This window comes from Ascaphus truei, chromosome 10 (genome assembly GCF_040206685.1).
Source record: "Ascaphus truei isolate aAscTru1 chromosome 10, aAscTru1.hap1, whole genome shotgun sequence".
NCBI lineage: Eukaryota > Metazoa > Chordata > Amphibia > Anura > Ascaphidae > Ascaphus > Ascaphus truei.
Window position 1 is genome coordinate 25,671,537 of NC_134492.1, and position 23,774 is coordinate 25,695,310.

A 23,774-nucleotide genomic window follows, 5' to 3' on the forward strand; every position below is an offset into this window, starting at 1 on the left:
ATCCAGTTGAGTACCATCTTTGTTCAATGATGGTCATTTCTTTTTGGATATGTCCAGCCCTCTGCCATTTGTAATTTCTTCCCCCTCCTAATGATGGCACAGACTTTCCAACCCAGTACTTCTTTTCCTGTCTCTCCAGGTAAAACTCAGCATACATTGCTCCGTACGTCTTTGCACTGTCTGAAGCTTCTGAATTATTTTTGCATTTACATTTTCAATTTCAAATTTATACTGTACGTGAGTACTGGCAGAACACACGGGTCAAACACTTTCCTTTTGAGACATAGTGGAAGGTTCCCTTGGAAGATTGTCTTGTTTCTTTTAAAGCTGCTCCATCCCATCTTCTTTCTCCTATTGTTTTCCTATCTATTGATATTTGCTTGCCAAGGTACTATAGACATAAGGCTCGAGTCTACTGTATGTATCAAAGGCAGAATGTTGGCGCAATCGTTATTCGAGTATGTCTGCCTGCAACGTGATGAAGCATTTATTCAGCAAGTGGCAGGAGTTAGGGTGGGGTTACCTTTCCATATTGGTGCAGGTCTATGTATTAAAAAATGTGCATCTTGCGCTACTTTTCTTGATGGTTTTATGCATTGTTTTCCTCCGTCACCTTAAAGGCGGCGAAAGTAATTTTTAGCGCAGCATGCAACAAGTTCTAAAACAGTAGAAATACACTTCATAAATATGCCACGTTTCAGAGAGAGAAAAATGCTAACTTTTTGATGCAACTGCACCATACAGGAGGTACATAGCCACATTTGGCTGGGGAGGTAGGTATCCCTTACCTGCCAGGCCTAGTGCTGGTGCACTCCCATATCCGAGCAAAGTACACCCACGCTCTGGCCACTGGGCAGGAAGCTGCATTCACTTCCCAGTGGGCCTTAAGTGGGGTGCTCTGCTCGGTATCCCCCAATGGTTTTTCTTTTAAACTCCACATCCTCATTTAGTGCACTTTAGGTGCACTTACATACTGGTTTTTGTTGTATATTCAATGTAAACCTTTTTCTTTTTCTGATTGGTTGCTTTACAGAGACATTTTGCAGGCACAGGTCCCTGACCCATGGAGCTATGTTTTTGGCGCCTGAGGCACAGGGAGATAAAGTCACTTGCCAAAGGTCAAAAGGAGCCAACACCAGGAATTGAACCAGGTTCCCCTGCTTCAAACCCTCAATGCCAGCCAGTGTCTTTACTCACTGAGCCACTCCCTCTCTCTAAATCTTTGTAGAGTTGACACATTTGTACAACATCACTTTCATCTTGCCAAGATTTTTAAGGAGGCCCTCTTACTTGCTTCGGTGAGTTCTGTGATTTTGTTGCTTAAAGTCATCTTGATTTGTTGTTAAAAAAACGTAATCTGCAATTCATAGGTGACAAGTTTTCACTATTGATTTTGATTACTTTGTCTTACAAATTCCATGTCTTCAGCAATTCTTCAAGTGTTGCTGTGAAAAGCTTTGGTGACATGGTGTCTCCCGTCGCACTCCCTGGCTGATCCTTATATTGCTTGCATCTTCATGTAATCTATGGGTTGGTGTGGCATTCTTGTAAATGTTCTTTATACTATCAATGTATGCTTCTTCAATACTTTGTCTTCTTCATGCCTTTAAAACCACTAAGGTGTGGACAGAATCATATGCTTTTTTCTAATCTACGAATCTTAAACTGCATGGTAGATTGTATTCCTTACTTTGTGAAATCACTTCTAGTTGTTTCCACTGCAAAATCCCACTTGTTTTAGGCTGGGCAAAATCCAGGGTCTCATGCAGCAATTAGAGAATCAAATGAGATTACTTGGGCTGTGGTTCTTGAGGTCTTCTTTGTCTCTTTTCTTGTGGATGAGGATAACTACGGAATTACTGCATTGTTCTGGAATTTTCCTGTTCCTCAAGCAGCATGTAAAGAGTTTCTGCGTGGATTTTCTCTACTCTTCCACCAGCTCCTTTAGGATTTCAGTTGTAATTCCATCTTCCCCAGGGTGCTCCCTCTCCCCTTCTCTCTCTCTAAGGCCTGGGACATGGTGCAGGGAGCGGCGCTGGGCAGCGCTGACGCTCATGCTCACCTGCTCACGCAGGAGATTTTTCTTCTCCCTGCATGAGGGTCAGCGAGCGCGCTTGTGTGCAGGGTGGGAGGCGGGCATGGAGGCGGGCCGAGAGGTGGGGCTAGGGCGCCACGTCACGGCGCCGACATCACGGACTGCCATTGGCTTCTGGCAGTCACGTGACCGGCCCTGCGCTTGCATGAGCGGCAAAATTTAAACTTGCCTGTCTCCTGCATTTCCACACGCCTCCGCACGCCTGCGGAAGCGCCATCTAAAGCCGCGCTGATAGGGATAATGTTTCCCCTCAGCGCGCCTCAGCACGGTCTTTTTGACCATGTCCGAGGCCTAAGGGTCAATCGCGGACCGTTGCAAGGTGCTAAACCAGGGGTGGCCAACTCCCCTCATCAAGGGCCACCAACAGGCCAGGTATTAGGGATATCCCTGCTTTAGCACAGGTGGCTCAGTCAGTGGCTCAGTAATGATAGGTCAGGTGATAAGGATGCGTTGCTAGGAAGGCCTCTCTGACTGGCTACGTTGCCATTTTTTCAACGTTTTAGAATTGCTGATGACAAGGCAAGAAGAACAAAAAAAATCAAGATAAAAATAATAAATGAAACACTGACCAAAGTTTGTTTCTTCGACTGAGCCACTGATTGAGCCACCTGCGCTGAAGCAGGGATATTCTTAAAACTTGACCTGCTGGTGGCCCTTGAGGACTGGAGTTGGCCACCCCTGTGCTAAACAATGTAGTCTGCTTTGATACACAGACCCGAAACATGTCAAACACATGCTGCTGCAACTGAAGCCCAACCAGACGTTATTTACACTACAGCAGACAGGCCTAGAGAAACCTAACAAGACTTGTCATCAAGCAGCTACCATGGCACAAAATAAGAAAACTAATTGCACATGTAATGCACCTTCCAAGGAGAGGATATTTCTGTGCAGTGTCGCCCTGTGACCGCATGTTCTGTTTGGAGTTTACATTCTTCGTAGCTGGTCAAAGCAGGACAAAGGTGGCTGGGTGCAGCACGCACAAAAACAGAGACCTCAGGGATTAACGGTGTCTGTCATTACAGGCTCATCTTTCAGTAAAGGGAGTACAGTAAATAAAAAACACCACATGATGCATTTACATGTTTCAGACAGGTCTGCAACCCTTTCTTTGCCCCATTATCGCTTAGGACAGCACAAAGTGGGGGGCGCGAGATTCACTGCGGGGGCGCAGAGTTTACAGAGGCCCCCGCGCGCTTCCCGAAGGAATTTAAATTAATGCCGGGGGAGCTGCAGGGCCTCTGTAAACTTGACTTACCTTGATTCAGACGCTCCTGGCGACGCGTCGCCATGGCAACGCGGTGTCAAATGACACTGCGGGGTCATGTGACGTCACGTTGCCATGACAACGTGACGTCATGACGCCAGGACGTCTGAATCAAGGTAAGGGGGGGGCGAGGAGAGGGGGACAGACGGCAGGGGGTGCAGGGGGAAAAGATTGCACCCCCCTGGCTTAGGAAACAGTGCTTCCACTGCAGCCAGGGATTCTGGGTAATGACATGCAAATGAGCACAGTGTGTCACTCTTTACTACTTGTCCATTTTAACATGGGAACCCTACAAGCTAAAGTGAAGTGAAGTTGATTAGCATCGCTTAGCATCTTGTGTGTCATTAGGAGTTTGCCATCCTTACTTCACCTACCTGGCTGGTCTAGAAAGTATCAGATTAACTTCTCATCTGCAACAAATTGCATAGAAATTCTTTCCAACCCCATGAGTTCAACAGAAGGCTTCACATAGTTCACAGAATTTCACAACGATGCACAATGAGCTATTTCTCAAATTCCCTTCAGCTACAAACATTTACACAAAAAATCACTTTTAACAAAGGAAAAATGAAAAAAAAAAATATTTCATTGAAATTGTTTTTTACACCTGGAAACCATTACATTGGCAGCTGTCTGTTCTGATAAATGGCTGATTTGATATGGAGCACTGTTTAAAACAAGAGCCTTATTAGGTTTTCTTTAGTTGTGTATTGGGGCTCGAAGACAAGTAGAATTGTCAATGATTAAAAGCCATTCTTTTGAGAGGGAAAACACCTGTGAAACACCAGTAATTTTTCTGTTGAAGCCAATCTTTTGACAGAACAGTCACTAGAAAAAGTGACGTTTGGAAAGCACTAAACACATCTGTGAAGAAATCTAATGTTGGTTCTAGAAGAAGGGGGTAAGATGGTCCGTGGTTCACAGCAACTTCAGCAGCCAACGCATGGATGTCTAAAAAAACTTTATTGATCGCTAGCAGCAAACATCAGGCAACACTCTTTGAAAAAGTCCATAGCCTGGACGAAACATGTTAGAGTGGTTGCCTGATGTTTGCTGCTAGCGATCAATAAAGTTTTTTTAGACATCCATGCGTTGGCTGCTGAAGTTGCTGTGAACCACGGACCATCTTACCCCCTTCTTCCTGTGTCATCATTTCCGGCGGAGCACGCTGACGCCAGCTACACCAGAGGAGGAAGCCGCTGCAGAATTCCCTGCACCAACAGGGACGGCTTTTTCGTGAGTACTCCTAACCTCCACGCGGTATTTCAGGGAGATTATTGAGGCGGTTAGTGCCGGGCTGTGATTTACTTGGGGGCGCCCCTTAGGGAGGTGTCCCCCTGTACCTCTATCCGGCTTACTATTACCCAACTCCCTGTTTTCAATACCGGAGGCTTATTGTTTCATTAATCATTGCTGGGTCTCTCTTCAATCAAGTTGCCATAAAGTGTGTGCACTACCTGTTAGCAGCCTCGGTATACTGGGTAATTCCATATTCTCTAGTAATGTTGGTTCTAGACAAGGTATCACATCCTACAACAAATCTGCAGATGCGTCCTGATATTTTACATACGTGTAACCTGTTATTCTAATTATAATCCTTTGGACGCTACTACGTCATAGGGTCTGGTACACCGAGGACCCCATGACTTGAAAAGTTCCGAAATCGTGCGCTCCTTGGTAGTGTAAGAATAAATGACAAACAGACAGACTCGCATTTAACATAGAAAGGGGCCAATTATAAAAGACACGAGAAGAACACAAGCGAACCAATAGCGTTATATGTTTCAAAAGTGTAAGATATATTAGTACCATCCAATGGTCTCGCTCACATACTACAAGTTCTTAATGGCATTGTACAATCTCCGGGGGTTGCCGATCCAACTCTTTCACTCCAGTCACGGTCCTGCACAGGTTCCTCGACTCAGCCGAGCTGCAGACTCTGCTTTCTCACAGTGCCGGACAGCGTTCTCCGCACTGCTCACAATCGCGTGGTACAGCCGGCATTACTTCTGCTAACTACTGCGCTTCCGTGACATCAGTAAGGGCTGCAATCCAACCTCAGGTCAGTGTGTACCACTCCTACACGTTTGGATAAATTACTCCGGACAGCTGTTTTGACCTTGTGGGTCTCTTCCGTGTGAGGCTGGTTTCCTGAAGAGACCCAAAAGGTCGAACAGCTGTCTGTGAGTAAGTGTCTGTGAGTCACTGGTTCTGACACTAGCAAGGAGCGCATTATTTTGGAACTTTCTAAAGACGCATGAACTTGCCCAGAGTGGAGGGCAATGTGATTAGCGCTGCACCAGCTGTGTTACAGTATATTGGTCTGCCAACATTTTATCAGCTCACAATAACTAATGTTACAATTTATTTGATTTAGAAATTATATATTTGATTAGTTTGATGCATTTTTGCACTTGGGAGCTTATCTCGTAGCGCTACAAATACTTTTTTTTAGTTTTCCCCGTGATTTTGTAGTACGTAACAATGGAATGGCGTGTTTTTGTAGGGGAGTTTAACGTTCTGCGCTCCTGTAGTTCTCATGTCAATGTCGACTTTTGTTTTGCTATTACCTCTCTGGCAGCGAATGGGTTAACAAAGCCTTTGATGCAGTCCATTGTCTTCCATTTGATTTTCTCTTCCTGTTCCACTCCAGTGACAATTCTCTGCAGTTTTGGGGTTTTGTTAAAAAAAAACACCTGCGGTTTTCTCCCATGGAAAGAGATTGTTTTTAACCTATTGATTATCTTCATTAAGGTCAGAGAGCATCGAGCATAACGACTCCTCCTGACACTTACAAACAGTTCTCTACAGCAGGGGTGCTCAACTCCAGCCCCCAAGGGCCACCAACAGGTCAGGTTTTCAGGATATCTCTGCTTAAGCACAGGTAGCTTAATCAGAAGCTCAGTTTATGACTGATCCACCTGTGCTGAAGCAGGGATATCCTGAAAACCTGACCTGTTGAGGGGAGGGGGGGGGGGGGTGAGGACTGGAGTTGAGCACCCCTGCTTTAGGGAACGTGATCGGGGAGTCTCACATTTTGAATTTTCAGAGAAAGTAGAACAATACAACGTTGTGGACAAATTAGTGCAATCAAATATATGGAAGGAAATATATCCACACTTGTACTTTTTTATGGACTATGAATGTTTTACACTGACAAGTCTTCGTAACTGAAAATACTTAGGGGCCTATTCTAGTAGCTCCGAATTGTGACAAACTGCTTCTAAAGTGCACTTTAGAAGTGAATTTGTATGTTTTGCTATTCTGTAAGCCCTTCTCGCATGTCCAAACTGTGTGAAAAATGCTTTTTTTACAAGCGTGTTCATCCCGGCAGTGCCAATCCGGGCGCAATGACCAAACTTGTATTTTTTGCAAACTCGCTGTATTCTCGTAGCTCCGAAAAACTGCAAAAAGCTAAATCGCTTTTAACAACTCACATTCTTTTCCCCGTCACCTTAAAGCAGGCGAGAGAGAAATTGCGAGTTGCCTCCAGAGCCTGAAATAGGGCTTTTGCGTGGTTGTGGCGGAGGAGGAGAAGGACGACACCTTTGGAGCTACTAAAATAAACCCCTTAGTCTTCATTTTAGCCTTCATTTTATCTTGAAAATAATTATTTAAAAAAATGTAAGAAAATCAACAAAAATCCACAGAAACTAGGTAGAACTTGCTTGCAATTTTACAATGCCGCTTGGGAAAATATGTACACAAACACGATGCATCTTTTTTCGCCAGATAGAATATTTTGCGTCATCGGTGTAGAAAATTTCAATGTTAAATTCCCCCATATGGCCACAAATGATGTCACCACGAGATGCCTTAGAACTGGGCAGTCTGGCTTTTAGCAAGTAATTATTTCCCCATGTTAATGAGAAGGTATCACATTCCACGCCATGGAATTTACCTTTCAGATGCAGTTAGAGGAAATGAAACGTTTGGTTCAAATGGCAACATTCAGCCATTACCACATTGCTCCACTGGAATTACATTTTTTTTTTGTCATGGTTTCATAATAAAAGAGAGCACACTTATTGGCACTCTCATTTAAATTCATTACTGAATGAGCAAGGTTTTTGTGTTAGCATTAGTGTTTAACCATTTGACAACCAAATCATCTTGCATCCTAAAGTGAGTTTTAAGCAGGAGTTGCATCACAGACCTGAACGACTTCTAGATAACATTTACTCATCATTTCTGCTTTGTATATTTTGGAAGCTTGCAACACTGGTGTTTTTTAAATATAGTATTGAAGCATTAGCTGAACCCCGTTAAGTTAAGCACTGGAGACCCCCTGCTTCCGGAGATACTTACCTCCAAATTAGGTGCCGGTAGCAGCTCTCCTCGGCTACCACAATATGTCCGCTGTTTAAAGATCGAGGAATAGACCAATAGGAAGCCGTGTCATCATTGGTGCGGCTTTCTATCGCCCCATGTGACGCGGAAGCTTTAAACCCCTGCTTGCTAAGACGGAACGGCCAACAGCACCTACTTTGGAGGTAAGTGTCTCCGGAAGTAGGGGGTCCCCAGAGCTGAAATTAATGGGTTCCAGTTCCGGAGACCCCCTGCTCGATGCTGTAAAAAACAAATTGTCACATACAAGGCAGGACACAAGGGGGGCTATAGTCATTAAAGGGCAATAGTGCAGACCGGACAGTACCCCACAGAAACTCTCACTGAAGTCAATTGGAGTTTTCACGAGGTGCAGCAGTTCCTAATCGGCAGTGAAGTCAATACGAGTTTCCATGTGGTGGTGCCCGATCGCCACTATCCATTTTATTTAAACAACCCTAAATGTCTCATAGTTTTTAGGAAATATATGCAGCTCAGTGGATCATCCTCTCCTTACTTCTGCTTTTCCCCTGTGCTTTTCGCTTACTAGACGAATACTCACTTATTGCTGCACTTCTGCAACTGGGAGTAGGGTTGCCACGTGCAGTATTTGGGGGTGGGGTTTATATATGTATTTGGGGGGTGGGATTTTTTTATATGTATTTGGGGGTGTTTCTTATATATAAATAAATATATATATATATATATATATATATATATATATATATATATATATATATATATTCGGTGTGGGCCGGGGTTTATATGTATTTGGGGATGAGGTTTTTTTTTATATGTATTTGGGGGGTGAGTTTTTCTTATATATGTATTTGGGGGTGTTTTTTTTTCTTTAAATACGTATTTGGGTGGAGGGGGTTCTATGTATCTTGGGGGTGGGGAGGAGTTTGGTATGTATTTGGGTTGTGGGGGGTTGTATGTATGTATGTATTTGGGGGGTGGGGAGGTTTTTTGTACCTGGGGGGTGGTGTTTTTTGGTATGTACAGTATTTTGTGGGGGGACTGTGTGAGGGGGGAGGTAATGAGTGAGGAGGGGTGATTGATTGAGTGAGAGTAAGGTGATTAACAGAGCGGGGAAGGGAGAGAGAGAGGTTGTAAGAGAGGGGGTGAAGGAGGGAGTTAGTGCGGAAAAGAGGGAGTAAGATTGAGAAGCAGGGGAGAGAAATACATGCGAGGGAGGAGGGATTGAGTGAGTGGGGTAATAGATGGAGGAGGGGAGAGAGAGGTGAGGGAGTGAGATGGAGGGGAGAGAAATACATGGGAAAAGGGGGGGGGGGGGGCGAGTCTAACTCTAGTCCTGGGCCCCGTGAAATCTGTCTGCGGCCCAAGCCAGACGGCTTCTCCAAAAATACTGGACACAATGGTGAAAGGTGTGACATGCCCGAGAGACACACACACAAATCTCACCTCTTTCCGCTTCATACTGTTTCCTCCTCTCCTTGCACCCACCCCCAGGCTCCTGACACCTCCTCCTGATTGGTTACATTACCCAGCCGCCTAGCAACATCCCTGCACTCTCCTCGCTCAGGGAAATCCCACGGCCCCCCAAGCCGGTCAGGTCACTATGTCCAGAGAGGTAATTCCGGACACATGCTTGTCCAGTATTACCTCTCATTTTTTACTGGACAGTGTCCAAATACAGGACAGTCCGGTTCAATACTAGCTGCACACACAGCTGCAGCAGTCTAATTACCCAGAGTATAGTGGAGACTTCCAGACATTGGTCAGACTGACCCTGAGCATCATTCTGAGAGAGTCTTAGGCTGCGTCCAGGGTCAGCGCTTAGGCGCTGACCCGTGCTAAGGTGAGCTGACGCTTCTCAGTTAGACCCTACAGCCGCAATGAGAGCGGCTTTAGCAGGGGCTAGCGCACGCTTCCGCATGCGTGCGGACGCGTGTGTCTTATTACATTTTTAGATTTGGCGCTAGATTAGATTTGGCGCTCACGGGAGCGCAGGGCCAGTCACGTGAGCGGTTCGCCCCATGAGGGCGAACCAGCTCCATGACGTCACAGCCCCCCCCCAACCGACACGCCCCACGGGCAAGGCCAGGGAAAGCACCCGCTTTCCCTCAGCCTCCGCGCGCCTCCGCACGGCTGCAGTCCTATGGACGCAGCCTAAGACAGGGTGAGATTCCAGCATTTTGGATTCAGGCTGCAGGCAATATTTAGGCAAAATAATCAGCAACAGTAAAAAATGTTTAAATGATTTAGTATATTTATATTGCGCAAACAATGTTCTCCCCGCTTTACAAAACAGACAGTAGAAAATAGGGAATAATAATGCAATTAGTGAAACACACGTAGAAACATGAGTTAGCAAAGGGAACCCCTTCCCACAGAGCTTACAATCTATGTATTTTAAAAACTATTTCCAAGTGTACTTGTGTACATAAAAGTAATTTGTAGTTGTTGATTGGCATGTAAGTAAGATCTCACTGAGGTCACTGCCTCCCGAAATGAAATTGCCTGTTAGCTGAGAATATAAGGACTACAAACCTGTCTTCCAAGCGGACCCACAGGTCGTTGAACTGCCGCCGTCGCTGGTTCTTGTGATGCTTCCTGTGCCAGTTGCTCTGTCGCCCAAACTCCTCCAGCTGACTAATACTGTCCGGTAACAGGAGGTGAGGAGGCAGCATGTCATCATCGGAGTCCTCGGGGAATGAGGACGAGGAGGGTACATGATCAAAGTACCTCATTGCAGGGGAGTCTGTAGCCAAGGACTCGCCGGAGGCCGGCTTTGCGTGCGGTCTTGTGCTGGAAAACAAGGAAGCAAAAACATGACATCCCTTAGATTGTAAGCTCTTCAGGGCAGGGATGGTTTTCTCCTAATGTTACCATTGAATGTGTTGTGTTATAAACCCGGTGGATTGTGTAAAGTGCTGTGTGTACATGCATGCAACTGTATACGTAACAATGTACAAATATACACTTCATTTAACCCCTTCCACAATTAATTCATAGCCCCTACGACAGTGAAAAGGTTAACAGGCAAGCAGACAAATATTCACTTCGCAGGAAACTATGATGAAATTCTTCCTGAGTGGAAACAGATTTTGGAAACTAGGGCAATGTGAGCAGTTAGGGGAGCAGCCACATGACACATATTAGGTAGACCAATCTCAATAAACGCTGGATCAATCTCCCTACCTGCAGAAAGACCCCAAAATATGTCCCTGTGCCTCCTGTTTAGTGTCTGTCAAGGTTACATTGTATAATTAATTCCTTGTATTTTAATATGAGTATGCTAATAAGAGCGGATTATGAGTCTTGCAGTATATAAAAAATAAGAATGAAAATAATAAAGTATTAGAGGAAGAGTATTAATAGAGCATATGCTGATGTTTAAATACATAAGTATGCCATAATTAAGGGACACAAATCACTCCCCTTTTTGCCCTGTTACAATTGTAAAACACTAAAAATAATGTTTAAAAAGCAGTGCATTTAAATGTAACACATTCAACTTTGTAAAGCCCTCTTCTAATTTAAACCTGCTGGAGCACTGTTTATAATTTCACTCTTGACTCCATTCTGTTTCTAAATCTGAAATCGGGGTATTACAGTTAACACTCCCAGCTTTCTCCACTTTACAAATAGGGTTATGTCTAACACTGGGATCGCTAATTCAAACCAAATCATGTTTTGTTTTTTTCACTTGGGAAAAGTGAAAGTATGGAACCATTTCGGTGTTGGAAGTCCAGGCACACATACAGTATTTCATGTAAACTAGAAAAAGTCATTCAGCTTAACATAAAAAAGGTTGGTAGGGAAAATATTTCTCCCTCTATCCCAGTTAGTATTCCAGCCTTGTTTCTATTAATTTCATAATCACTGTGTAAAGTTCCCTTTAGATTTCCCACACATAGCCCCATATGTGTGTGTATGTATGTATGTATGTGTATATATATATATATGTGTGTATATATATATATACAGGCATACCCCGCATTAACATACGCAATGGGACCGGAGCATGTATGTAAAGCGAAAATGTACTTAAAGTGAAGCACTACTTTTTCCCACATATCGATGCATGTACTGTACTGCAATCGTCATAAACGTGCATAACTGATGTAAATAACGCCTTTGTAACAGGCTCTATAATCTCCCCGCTTGCGCACAGCTTTGGTACAGGTAGGGAGTCGTTATTGCTGTTCAGGACGTGCTGACAGGCGCATGCGCGAGCTGCCGTTTGCCTATTGGGCGATATGTACTTACTCGCGAGTGTACTTAAAGTGAGTGTCCTTAAAGCGAGGTATGCCTGTATATGTATATATATATATATATATATATATATATATATATATATATGCAGATGTCCCTGCACTGTGCCTCTGGACTCCACTGTTGGTCCTCAGACGGTTTTTAGGGGACGGTTCTGAGGACCAAAAGTGGAGTCCAGAGGCACAGGACAGTTGGAGGTAAAGGATACAAGTTTTCCCAACGGAGAGGCACACATTTACCATCAGCTGTGAGTAGCCTGACTGATTGCCAAAGGTAACGTTTCTGGGGCTACAGAGCCTGCACCTCTGAGACGTTAAGTCCCAACAAGCACACACAGGAGAGAACTTTCCTACACATCCTTATCACACACTGTTACTAAGTGATCAGTAACTTTTCAAGTGCTATACTCTTTGATGTTACAGATCATTGGACATTTCTATTGCTTCCAGGACTTTAATCAGGACTTTAATACTAACCATATTTCTTCAGTCCCTCCCTCATTAGGTTTCTTTCACTCTCAGTCTTTTCTATCTTGCGCCGAATGTTACATTTATCATACATACCTTGGGTTTTCTATGTTAAAACCAAACATTGTGGCAGCATAATAGAATCTATATAATTAACCCACGCTTCTCTGCGCACTTACTATATTTTGATATGTATGTATTATATGTATATGTATATGCAGTGATTGACAAATCACCAAAAAATCTACTCGCCACACAAAAAAATCTACTCGCCACCTAGTACCAAACGTATGCTGCTTGGGCCAATATGAGCTCGCCACGATGTTAAATCCACTCGCCCGGGGCGAGCAAATGTATAGGTTTGTCGAACACTGTGTATATGTATATATATGTGTGTGTGTGCAACAATAAAAGAGAGAGTCTGTTTGTGTGTCCGTCAGTGCCATAGCTCCAAGACCTTGAAACCTAGACACCTGAAACGTTGGACATACTAAGGGAACTCTAGGGGTGGGCACCTCAGAGTTCTTTTTTTATTTAAACGCATTAATTCTAAGGAGTTGTTAACATTTGTCTAACAAGCAAGGTCAGCCAGTGGGTGTTGTACCTGGTAGGCTATGTATCTGGCACGTGACAGCATAATGCAAACAGCCTGGTGGCAGATAAGGAGATTCAGATAGCTATAAAGTTTCACATCTACTCTGGTATTAAACCTACATCACATCCGGGCTGTACAGGTGATGAGCATAATCTCGTCATCAGCAATTCAAAGTCATTGAAAAAATGGCAGCGTATCCAGCCAGAGAGGCCGCCGGATTCCCTTGGTCGCGGTTGCTATAAGTGTTGTTGGGGCTGCCAACGGCCTCTCCAGCTGCCCTTTTTTTAACGGTTTTGAACAGGTGATGACGAGGTGATGCTCATCACCTGAACGGTCATGGACTGAGCCACTGCAGCAGGGATATCTTTAAAACCTGACCTGTTGTTGGCCCTTGAGTACTGGATTTGGCCACCCCTGAGCTATGAATTAAATCACTAAAGCAAAGGATTTGAAGATGTGCATTTTCAAGTTAGACTTTTCAAAACGTTAGTCATCAACATACCTTAAATTCTACAGCAAAGATGACAATGGGCGGAGATGGGGTTTTTTAAATTCTAATATATGATGCAGAGTAAGACTTCACATTTAAACCCTTCAGAGCAGCAAGGAATTAAAGGGCCACTGATTTCTTCCTTTCCTAGGTAAATGAGCCCGTTCACACCCCATGGGGATCACCATGGTAATAATAATGATGTCCCAAATCCACGGCCCGGGAGACATTGTCCATACAAACATAATGCTTTTATCAGACATCACAGTTTCCACTTCACATGTCCAAATAGTTTGGGGAAATTGAAGCGTTTTATTTACAGTGCTCCCTGAGTGAGGCCAGGACAATAAGATCACTTTATGGATGACATCAATTTTCAAATATGTTGCTGTGTGATGGTTTAAGTCGGAGGTTAGTGCTTTCGTTTAAACAGTCATGGCTCAAGTTTGTGTGAATGGACGAGCTGTCTAAAATAATTAGAGGTACAGGTTTTATTAAACACATTTCTTGTTTATGTAAGAAACCTTTTAGCAGTTCCAAATGTTGTACCTCTTAAAGGTCCAGAGTAAAAAAAAAAATATATATATATATATATATATATATATATATATATATATATATATATACACTGCATACAGATACAGTGTGTGTCAAATACATACCTATTCCTGCAGAAATAAAACATGACTCTTTTTGACGAATAGAAACACATCACATATGACTTCTGACCGACTCCTATGCATTCCCGCCCATGTTCCTGGAAGTATCCAGTGCCCATTTTATTTTACCCCTGTGGTTAAGTGCTCCATTACCCAAAAGGAAGTCTCTCTTTTGGGAAGGAATACCAATGTCTTGCATGCCCCCACAGCAGATTACCCCAAAGGCAGGTGCATGGATTTAGCACTTTATACACCCAGACTTGTGTGTACCAGCTATGTCATTCAGCATTCTGAAGCTTGAGGGAGATTGTCATTTCAAAGAAGTTGTGGAAGCTAAAATAGAACATGCTTCGTGCATTCATTTGCATCTCTTCACTCGCAATTTGAATATCTCTCTGCCATGGTTGGGATGTAGCATTGGGCACCCCTGTCTTTTCTTGTGCCATGGTTGAGAGACTGAACATTCTGGGGGTAGCTGTGTGAAATGTGTGGATAGTTCACTGTTTCCTATTGTTACATCTGCTCTCCCAATGGATACAGGGGATGACCTATCATTTGCCTGATAGCCACACTGAAATCTCCACATGATTGAGAATATATCTAAAAAAACATACCTGGTAAACCACAAAATTAGAACTCCTAACAACCCAGAAATTATCGATACTATGGAATATTCAACATCCCTTCCATTATTCCCATTGTGTGCACAGCCGTAGAGATCCTTCTTATAATCACAATCAATCTGCGTTCCAATAAAATTGACATTTTTATTCATCCATACTTGACAAAAGCAGTTTAGAAGTGGATGTCAGCCATGTGATTTGTATGAAAATCTATCTGTTCTCAGGGTGTTCTCCTTCGTTGATTTAAACAACGAACCCTCTGTTTAGTGTTCCGACACTTACAACCTGTAGGAAAGAAGAAAGATGGCAGCAGTGGGAAAGAGTGTTTGGATCTGTAGAACTGGTGGTATTTCTCAACAATCTTCGTGGGCTTCTGTAACTCTTGGAGGGGCCTAATTGCAATTTATGGTTGCATTTGAGTTCTAACGGATGTGCTGAACTGGTCCTCTCCAAGCTCTGTGGTCTGATCTCCTTACCCAAACCTCTAAAACCAGAGCACATGACAGACTGAAGGAGAAGGCCCTGCCACAACAAGAGGTGTATTTTAATTTTATCTCTTGACACATATGAAGTCCCATCAAGTAGATACCTTCTGAGATGCCTCATAAATTCTAAAAAAAAAAAAGTGTGTTGTATTTTTCTACATTCTATTTCAGTCCACAATTGCAGCAAAGTTTCTATTTTTACACTGTTTGTTAGTCCCGCCAGCTCCAGTGCAAAGTATACATGACAAACTCTCTTTTTAGAAGTTCCCATCCATGGGTTCTTGAATTTATGAGTCATCCGACTTAACAGAAACTTTCCTCCTCAATTTGCTTTTTATGAATTGCTCAATTCTGCCATTAGGAAATAAACATAAATAAAACAATAAAACAGACACCAGCATTGAAAGGTACTAAATCTGGATTATTTCTCAAGAATGGCATATACCTAATTTGAGCTATTATACTAATCAAAATTTCCCCCCAAAATGGGGCGCCTTCTGCAGGTCTGACGTTTTCATCTTAAGCCTACGGGAGTTAATAAGTTAATGTTATTGTGAGCATGTGGCTGATACAGTTTTATGTAGTTATTTTTTATACCAAATGCATTTATTTTTCCCATTTAAATCCTCACTTTATAAGTGTATATACAGTATAAGTACAGTAATTGTGAATTCCAAGTAATACGAACAGGAAAACTCTTTGCTCAGATTTGTCCAGAAGGTGATATTGTACAATCCGTGCTGGCCTTAGGGCAAGACGGACGCCTTGGACCCCGCGCCTTTGGGGGCTTCGCACTCCTTCCTCTTGCAACTTCCACCCAACTGGAGAGGGGAGCTGGAGGAGGGGGCGTGGGATCCCCTCCTCCTCCATTTCTCCCCGGCAGTGACAGGAAGAGGGAGAGGAGAAAGCGCGGGACCCCCAGAGAGACTGGCAGAGAGAGGTGTGTGTGTGCCTTTGTGAGAGTGGTCTTACCTTTTCCAGAGCAGGCCACCTGTAGCGTTGCGTTGCCATGGTGACCGACGTCAAATTATGCCACGATATCATAAGACGACATGTTGCCGTGGCAAGATGACGTCACATACCGCCATGATGTCATGACGCCGCAAGGCTGTCGGAGGAGGACCGCTCGTCAAGGTAATTCCCCTTAACTTTTTTAGAGAGGGGCCCCGCTGCCAGCGTGCCGCCTTGGGCCCCACAAAGCCTAAGGCCGCCCCTGCTTACATACGCGTATCTTTTACAAGGCGGCATCTAACTTATTTGCATCACTTTTACATTTCGGCATTTTCATTCATTATTGTAGCTGTGCTATTTGTTTCTGGGTTTGATGTCGGTCTTCTGACTACTTCTCTTGAATTATATCTCTCATTACAGTTCGGGCTTGGGCCTACATGAAACAGCAGCACAATATGGTTTTTTTTTTTTGAGACAACACAGGTGGATGAAGATATATAAATATATAGGTTATAGGTTCACAAGAGATGGGAAAAGTCACAATGAAATACGGTTAGCATTTCAGCTGTTGGTCATTAATTCGTTTTGGTAGAAATGTGCCAACTTTTACACAGAAAGGACTTTATGCGCTTCAGAAGTGAAATTTACAAAATTCTACTAGCCCTGTTGAACTTTTTCCCCCTGGTAGCATGTGCAGAGTAAAATAAACAGCAGATCTGAGTCTAACTATTAAGATTGCATTCTTTTTAGTGGACTTTTTTGAGGAAATTGGTTTCCCAAAGGGGCCTTTGTGCTAAAATCATATTTGAATTTTTGTTGTGTGTCTCAAAGTTGTACAAACCTTTTATAAAATGCGCGTTTTGGGTGTAAAGGTCATTATGTGACATACATATGACACACAATTCATTTTGAATGCCTGGTTGAATGTAAACTAGAATGATGCGTATATTTCATTTATAACCAGTGTTAGTAAATATAAATTATTAGTGTAATACCATTTATAATAGCCATACTGTGAAACTAATAAATGTTATTAACCAATTTAATGAAACTTGCAGAGAGCCGCAAGTAGGAGCGGAAAGAGTCGCAGGTCGCCTACCCCCGTGTTAGTGCATCACCACAGAGGCTACGCTTATAGTGCCGGCGATGCGACTGTCAGGCGACGGTCGCTGGAAAATCAAATAGAGACGACTTCCAGTGATCGCGACCAATCCGTCGCTCCGCGCTTACTATAAGCGCACACGCCGGCGGCAATGCATTTGTTTTGCCGCAAGATCGCGTCGCTGTCGCCGTCACTATAAGCAGAGCCTTAGGATGAAAGGACAGAATAAAAGTAACATTTCATTGAAAAGTCTATGTTAAGAAAAAATTGTATTTTGGAGCAGACCTGGGAGAGGAGAACGCTGCAATTACAGGGAACAGGTCAACAAGTATATTTCCCTGAGAATTACAAGATACCCTAAAAAAAAACTAAAATAACAAAATAAACATTTCATACTGTAAACCTCACAGAAAAATATAACCCAAAGAGATTTTTCTTTAATTAAGAAAATTTCCTCTGGCTTAAGACACAACTGATTGTGCCAAATTTAATTCAGTCCTTTTATTTGGGCCAAGTTACACACCAATGAAAATTGGGAGCTGTAATTAAAGTTTATACAATTTGTGGAGGCTCAGCAATGATTCGGATTTTTATTTCACTGCATTATATGAGTACAGACATTTGATAATGTTGGCTAAGATCTGCTATGTTGTTCTCCCCATAAACACATTGTGACAATGGTGCTATTATATGTAGTACTAGTAAAGCTGCTGAAAGCACTTTACAGACACAGTGTAGGGGATTCTCTGCGTAACTATTGATGTCCAAGGACCCTGAGGGGTTCTGGGTGCAAAACAGAACTTTTTAACGGTGCAGTAACTCTCAGATTAACTTGTTTTACTGCCAGGAAAACGGCAACACATTGCAGAGGTGAAGGGATTAACACTAAAATGAAGGCAAATTGTAGTTATTACCCTGTAATTAAATCTGCATAATTTGACATGTCATGTTTTATAAGGATTGAATACTTGCTGGGGGTGTGGTGCAGGCCGAATGAGAAGAAAATTGTGAGAGCCGTAGTAATTTACCGTCTATGTTTTTAATTCGACTTTTTAACTATTAAATGCATAAACAAATATGAGGTACAAAATCAGTCCATTGGACATTATGTATGGAAGGTAAGGATGTTATTCTAAAAGTTGGCAGCCTTTTAAGGAGTGAGACTGACTCCAAATGAGTGAATGTTGAAGATTCCAGTGCCATCTTGGTTGGGGCAGTGTCTTACCCGCCTGTCAGTTAAAACTGCTACAATTTTTCTGCTACATATATAGACATGTTGCGTAACCTCGGGCAGATCTTCCTAAAGGAAGGAGAAAATGGACGGCAGTCATATCATGAGGGGGGGGGGGGAGAGTAACGGAAGACGCAGTACACTTATTAGAGAACTTGGTTCACGGCTACTGTTGCAATAGTATCACTGCTGCCTTGGAGACTTCTTTTTGCATTGGAAAGGATGAGATTAAGGATGGATAATATCATGCAAAGTCTTTGAGGCGATGGGAGGCAGATGCTTTGATGTACGTATATTTAGTGCCACCAATGTTTGCAGAGCTTTACAAAAGAGACAATAGGTTATACAAAAGTATAATATAAAAAGTGCAACAAACATAAAAATAAACAGGAAAGGAAATCCCTGCCCCAGAGAGCTTACAATCTTTAAGTGGTATGTTAGGAGACTAAGGCTGCGCTTATTGTGCCGGCGACAGCGACACGACATCGCGGCAAAACAAATGCATTGCCGCCGTCACGTGCGCTTATAGTAAGCGCGACGCGACGGAGCGACGGATTGGTCGTGATCGCTGGAAGTCATCTCTATTTGATTTTCCAGCGACCATCGCCTCACCGTCGCGTCACCGTCACTATAAGTGTAGACTTATAGAGAAAGTAGGTGAAGGAGTAAGTGCAGCAGATAGCAGTGCAGTAGGTGGCAGTGCTTTGCCACAATAGCTGTTGGGCAGTAGCAATGAGTCCAGGCTATTGAAATGCTTAATTCAGAAGTTTTTGTTTTAGGTTTCAGTTAAATGGGGGGCGTATACTGGCTTGGCGTATACAGAGTGTGAGGGAGCTCCACAGGTAATGGACATTGGGGGACAAAGGTTTGGGAGCACTATATGTGGAATTGGTGAAACTGCGACAGTTATGAGCAGAGCACAGGAGACAAACAGGAGCAAAGTGAGCTGATATGTAGAGAGAAGCAGACACGCGACTGTAAGAAGGGGATCCAGAACTTGATGTTAAGCCAGGAAATTGATTATGGAGGAGATGAGCAGACACTGTTCTGGGTGAAAGTTCTGAACTGTGGATTGATTGCAGAAGCATATGAATAGCACTGTGAATATTCTGAACACATGATACATAAAGCTTGGCCCCCTGCAGACGCACTTACCAGAACTCCCTCCTACTGTCTCTGTACGTTCTCCCTACCTACCAATTAGACTGTAAGCTACTCGGGGCAGGGACTCCTCTTCCTTAATGTTACTTTTATGTCTAAAGCACTTATTCCCATGATCTGTTATTTATATTATCTGTTATTTATTTGATTACCATGTGTATTACTACTGTGAAGCGCTATGTACATTTATGGCGCTATATAAATAAAGACATACAATACAATACAAAGAGGAAATATGCGAGGCAGGGAGGCCTACTAGTAGAGTACTTGGTTACAATAATCTAGATCGAAGGGGATAATGGAGCACGTAAGAGTTGTATCAGTAGAAGGACAGAGGAAATGACAAATCCCAAGATTTGCACTGTTAGGGGGGGAAGAAGTGACACGTTTTAGCCAGAACATGAATGGGAACAGCGAAGGAGAGGGAAGAGTTACAGTAGATGTCACATCTTGGCAACATGCTCCAGTGACAGGATAGATCGTAATTCTGTTTGCGGTGATAATAATGCGGGTATTGGGATAGGTTTGATGCATGATTGAATGTTTTTAATTGCTTTTGATATATATAAATCACAGAATCGTGGGTATAATTAGTACATTGTCTCCCTGTCCCAACATACTTTTAACTCTTTCGCTGGTAAGTAGCCCACTGAGGTGTGGTTAAAGAATTACATGATCAATCATATTTCTGTTATCTTCATACAGTAAGTTGTATTCCTCGTTTCAATTTATATCTGTGGCCCACATTATCTTACTAAGCAGTATCTTTGTGTGGGCATGTGAGATGTACTTATAAACCCTCTGGTTAGCTGTGCTAGCTAATAACAATTCTGGCATAAGAGAGCACTCCTGTAAAATAAGTGAATATGTACATTTATGATCACATACTTTATAGTTTATACAATTCTCTGAAGTGCTCCCTTTCCTGAAAAAAAGAATAATCTTACACCTCCTCAGCAGCAAAGCAAGCCAAATCTTTTACCCCCTGCTTACACAGCAAAAGTCACAGGAATATCCTGGCTGCCAGGACAATATAAACACTGTGTGTGATCAGGTAACATGGATCTTTTTCCAGTTTCCTGGCAGGACCCTCAAACATCCGTTTTTCTTGGCCGTAACACCCAATCCAGAAAAGTTTAAAAATGATTTCTCAAATAAACAAATATTTACTATCTCCCCCCCCCCCCCTGTATTTTCATTTCTACCATTATTTGCATTAGGAGATGATCCATGGTACCCTAAACTCTGGTAACCCCAAGATTCCCAACAAAATAACTTTTACATATCCCGGACCAGAATCCTTGTCTATGTGAAACAATATGGCTGCTACAGTAGTTTCTGCCTCACTGACAGTCAATAGGAGGCACAACATTATTCACCAGGAGATATCTTTGCTTCCTATTGGATGAACCTATTTTAAAAAATGTTGGAAGTTTTTTTTTTCTCAGGAGCAGGGAGGTCCCTGGAGCTCGGAGTGTCACAAGGCCATCCCTGTGCCCCACACCGCATCTCCCCCAGTAGGAGATCAATCATTTCATGAGGCATTGCTGCCATGCATGTACCCTGCATCAGGTGAGATTTCTGAGCAGGCCGGAAGGAAGGTGAGCGAAGAAAGTCCCTCCGAAATGGGACAGAGTTCTGCAGTTCAGTTCTGGGGCAGGGAGATGAGCGAGTTTGAAAGCAGGAAACTACAACTATAAATATAAGTTGTAAAACTATAACTGGCTCGACCTGTCCCGGTATTAAGAATGAGATGGTAGGACCTGATGAGATGAAGTGCATAAAAAGTCAAGGACTGCGCCTGCACACACATCACTGCTCATTTCAGAATAGAATAAGTGACTATTTATTATCTCTGACAGAGAGTGGAAATCGGTCTGCAGATAATATATAAAGCTACGATCCTCAGCGACATGTGCTTTGCATTTCCTGTCATTTACTTCCTTTGAAAATGTAGAAATGTATTTATATCTACACAAAATAATGGGCGTTTACTCCGCAAGTTGCAACTTAAGAATGACTTTTTTTCGGTGGAAGAGGAAACTGAACCATGCAGGTCAGCACTAAGTGGGTTTAACCTTTTGCTGCCTGTAGGGTGTTTAGTAATGCTTTGCTTACTATGAATGCTGTCTATTCTGCCCCCTCTGGCAATGAAGGGGGGGTGGAGTGGTGGTACCGAGAGATTTGAAAACTTTCTGTCTAAATTCAGAAACTAAACAGTATTTTTAGTCCAGACTGTGAAATACCTATATGGCTTTTGCTGGAAAGAGAGAAATTGAGGGACAAGAGGGGCTGTATGTTATTTGAATGTAGATCCTCTGGTGAAATTAGAACATTTTGCTTGAACTTTGTGGCAGAATTCTCCATTTCGCTAGAACTTATTTGACTAAAAAGTTTGCCCAAACGTTTTGCAAAAACATTTGCGAGCTGAATCTGGGTAAGTTCCCACCTCGACCGGAAACCAATGGTACTGTTATTATAATTATTACTTCATTGTAAAAATCCTAGACAGTCTTTCTTCCGAATCAGAACACGGAATACAAGCTATTTAGTGAGAGTCTAAGGGGAGTTACAACAACTGGAGCTTTGTGGCACTTTGGAGGAATAAGTTGGAATCTCTGGAGAAAGGGAATTGCCGGGGTGGTTTTTTTGTCATTATTTCGTGGGAATGGGCCTGAAAAAAGGGTAATTACCCTGAAACGTCACCTCCCCCTTATAGATTGACTTATTTCCTTCATGTGTGCCTACACTCTTTTACCTCCTATTTGTCTCTGTTGTTTGTGTTGTTCTTCCCCTCCCCCCCGCCCCCCTTATTGACCATATGGTATAAGGATTTTCGCCATGGATCTTTAGATCATGAACTGTGTTTTCATTAGTTGCTATTATCAACATAATTACAGACTCCTAGACTTTTTGATATAGTATTGAGAGGTTATTTTTTTTATCCATATATACCAAAAATCGTGTCTACATTACTAGTGATCTCATTAGCATAGGCTAAACGCCGTGTGAAGTTAGCACTGCCTTGCGTTAGCTCCAAATAACCTGGCGTTAAGCGTCTTACCCAGAGGTGGCGTTACTTCCGTGCAGACCCCGAATAGGCGTTTAATTAAAGTAAAAAAAGAGAAGACGGGAGAGGAAAAGAACCCCGTAAATAACAATACGATTGTTAAGTCATACCCAACTGTGATCTTCCACTTACCCAGACCCCGTAAAAGACTTATTCCAGGGTCTGGATGGGCGCACACAACCTTTAGCTATTTAACGTTACTTTAAATCCCTGCGGTATCTGTAACGGAGCTCTGTGGATCTGCGGTGTTAGAGGGAACGCATCTTTTGCAGATCATCAGCACCAACGTCCGTTACAGTTACGCAAGGGATTGTTACGGTTGCAAACAGCACTTAACGCATCGGTACTGAGCATTGAAGATCCCCCTTCGCACTTAATGAGACGTTAACATGAAGTTATATAACGTATGTATATATTTATTTATTTAAAGAAAAGACCAGAATGGTCTAATTGTCTGCACCAGAAAATGCAAAATGCAAAAATAGAGGGTGTTTATTGACACACAGGGGCATGACGTTTCATCCTCAAAGGGACCTTCTTCAGGGGATACCTCACCAAGCGAAAATCACACTTTAAATAGTTTGACACCAAAGGAGCCATACAGAGGGCATGGGGGAGGGGGCGTAAAAGGGGGGGGTAGTTACCTAGCAATATGTTTGCATACAAATTAGCATAGGTAGAACAAGACAATTAACAATGAAATAGACAGACTTATAAAACTCAGCACCCATAGCAACCATTGGATCAAAAGACACTGCATATCACTGGATTTATGGCTTAAGGGAATCCACACAAAAAGTATGTATCTGTCATGATAACATATTATTGATTTTCACCTGGTGAGGTAACCCCTGAAGAAGGTCCCTTTGGGGACTGAAATGTCGGGCTCCTGTGTGTTATGGGTCAACAAACACCCTCTATTTTTGCATTTATTTTGTCTGGTGCAGATAATTAGACCATTCTGGTCTGTTCTTTAATTGGATATGTTTTTCTATCTAGCACACACACCT

General features: G+C 42.8%; 1 protein-coding gene across 1 annotated transcript in view; it reads right to left on the reverse strand.

The window, feature by feature from the left end:
• TRABD2B (TraB domain containing 2B) overlaps window positions 1–23,774 on the reverse strand; it is a 237,770-nt gene that overhangs the window by 16,341 nt on the left and 197,655 nt on the right. Inside the window, exon 6 of the mRNA XM_075616275.1 lies at window positions 10,203–10,460. Coding sequence (XP_075472390.1) covers window positions 10,203–10,460 — 258 coding nt within the window. The remainder of the gene's footprint in view (window positions 1–10,202; window positions 10,461–23,774) is intronic.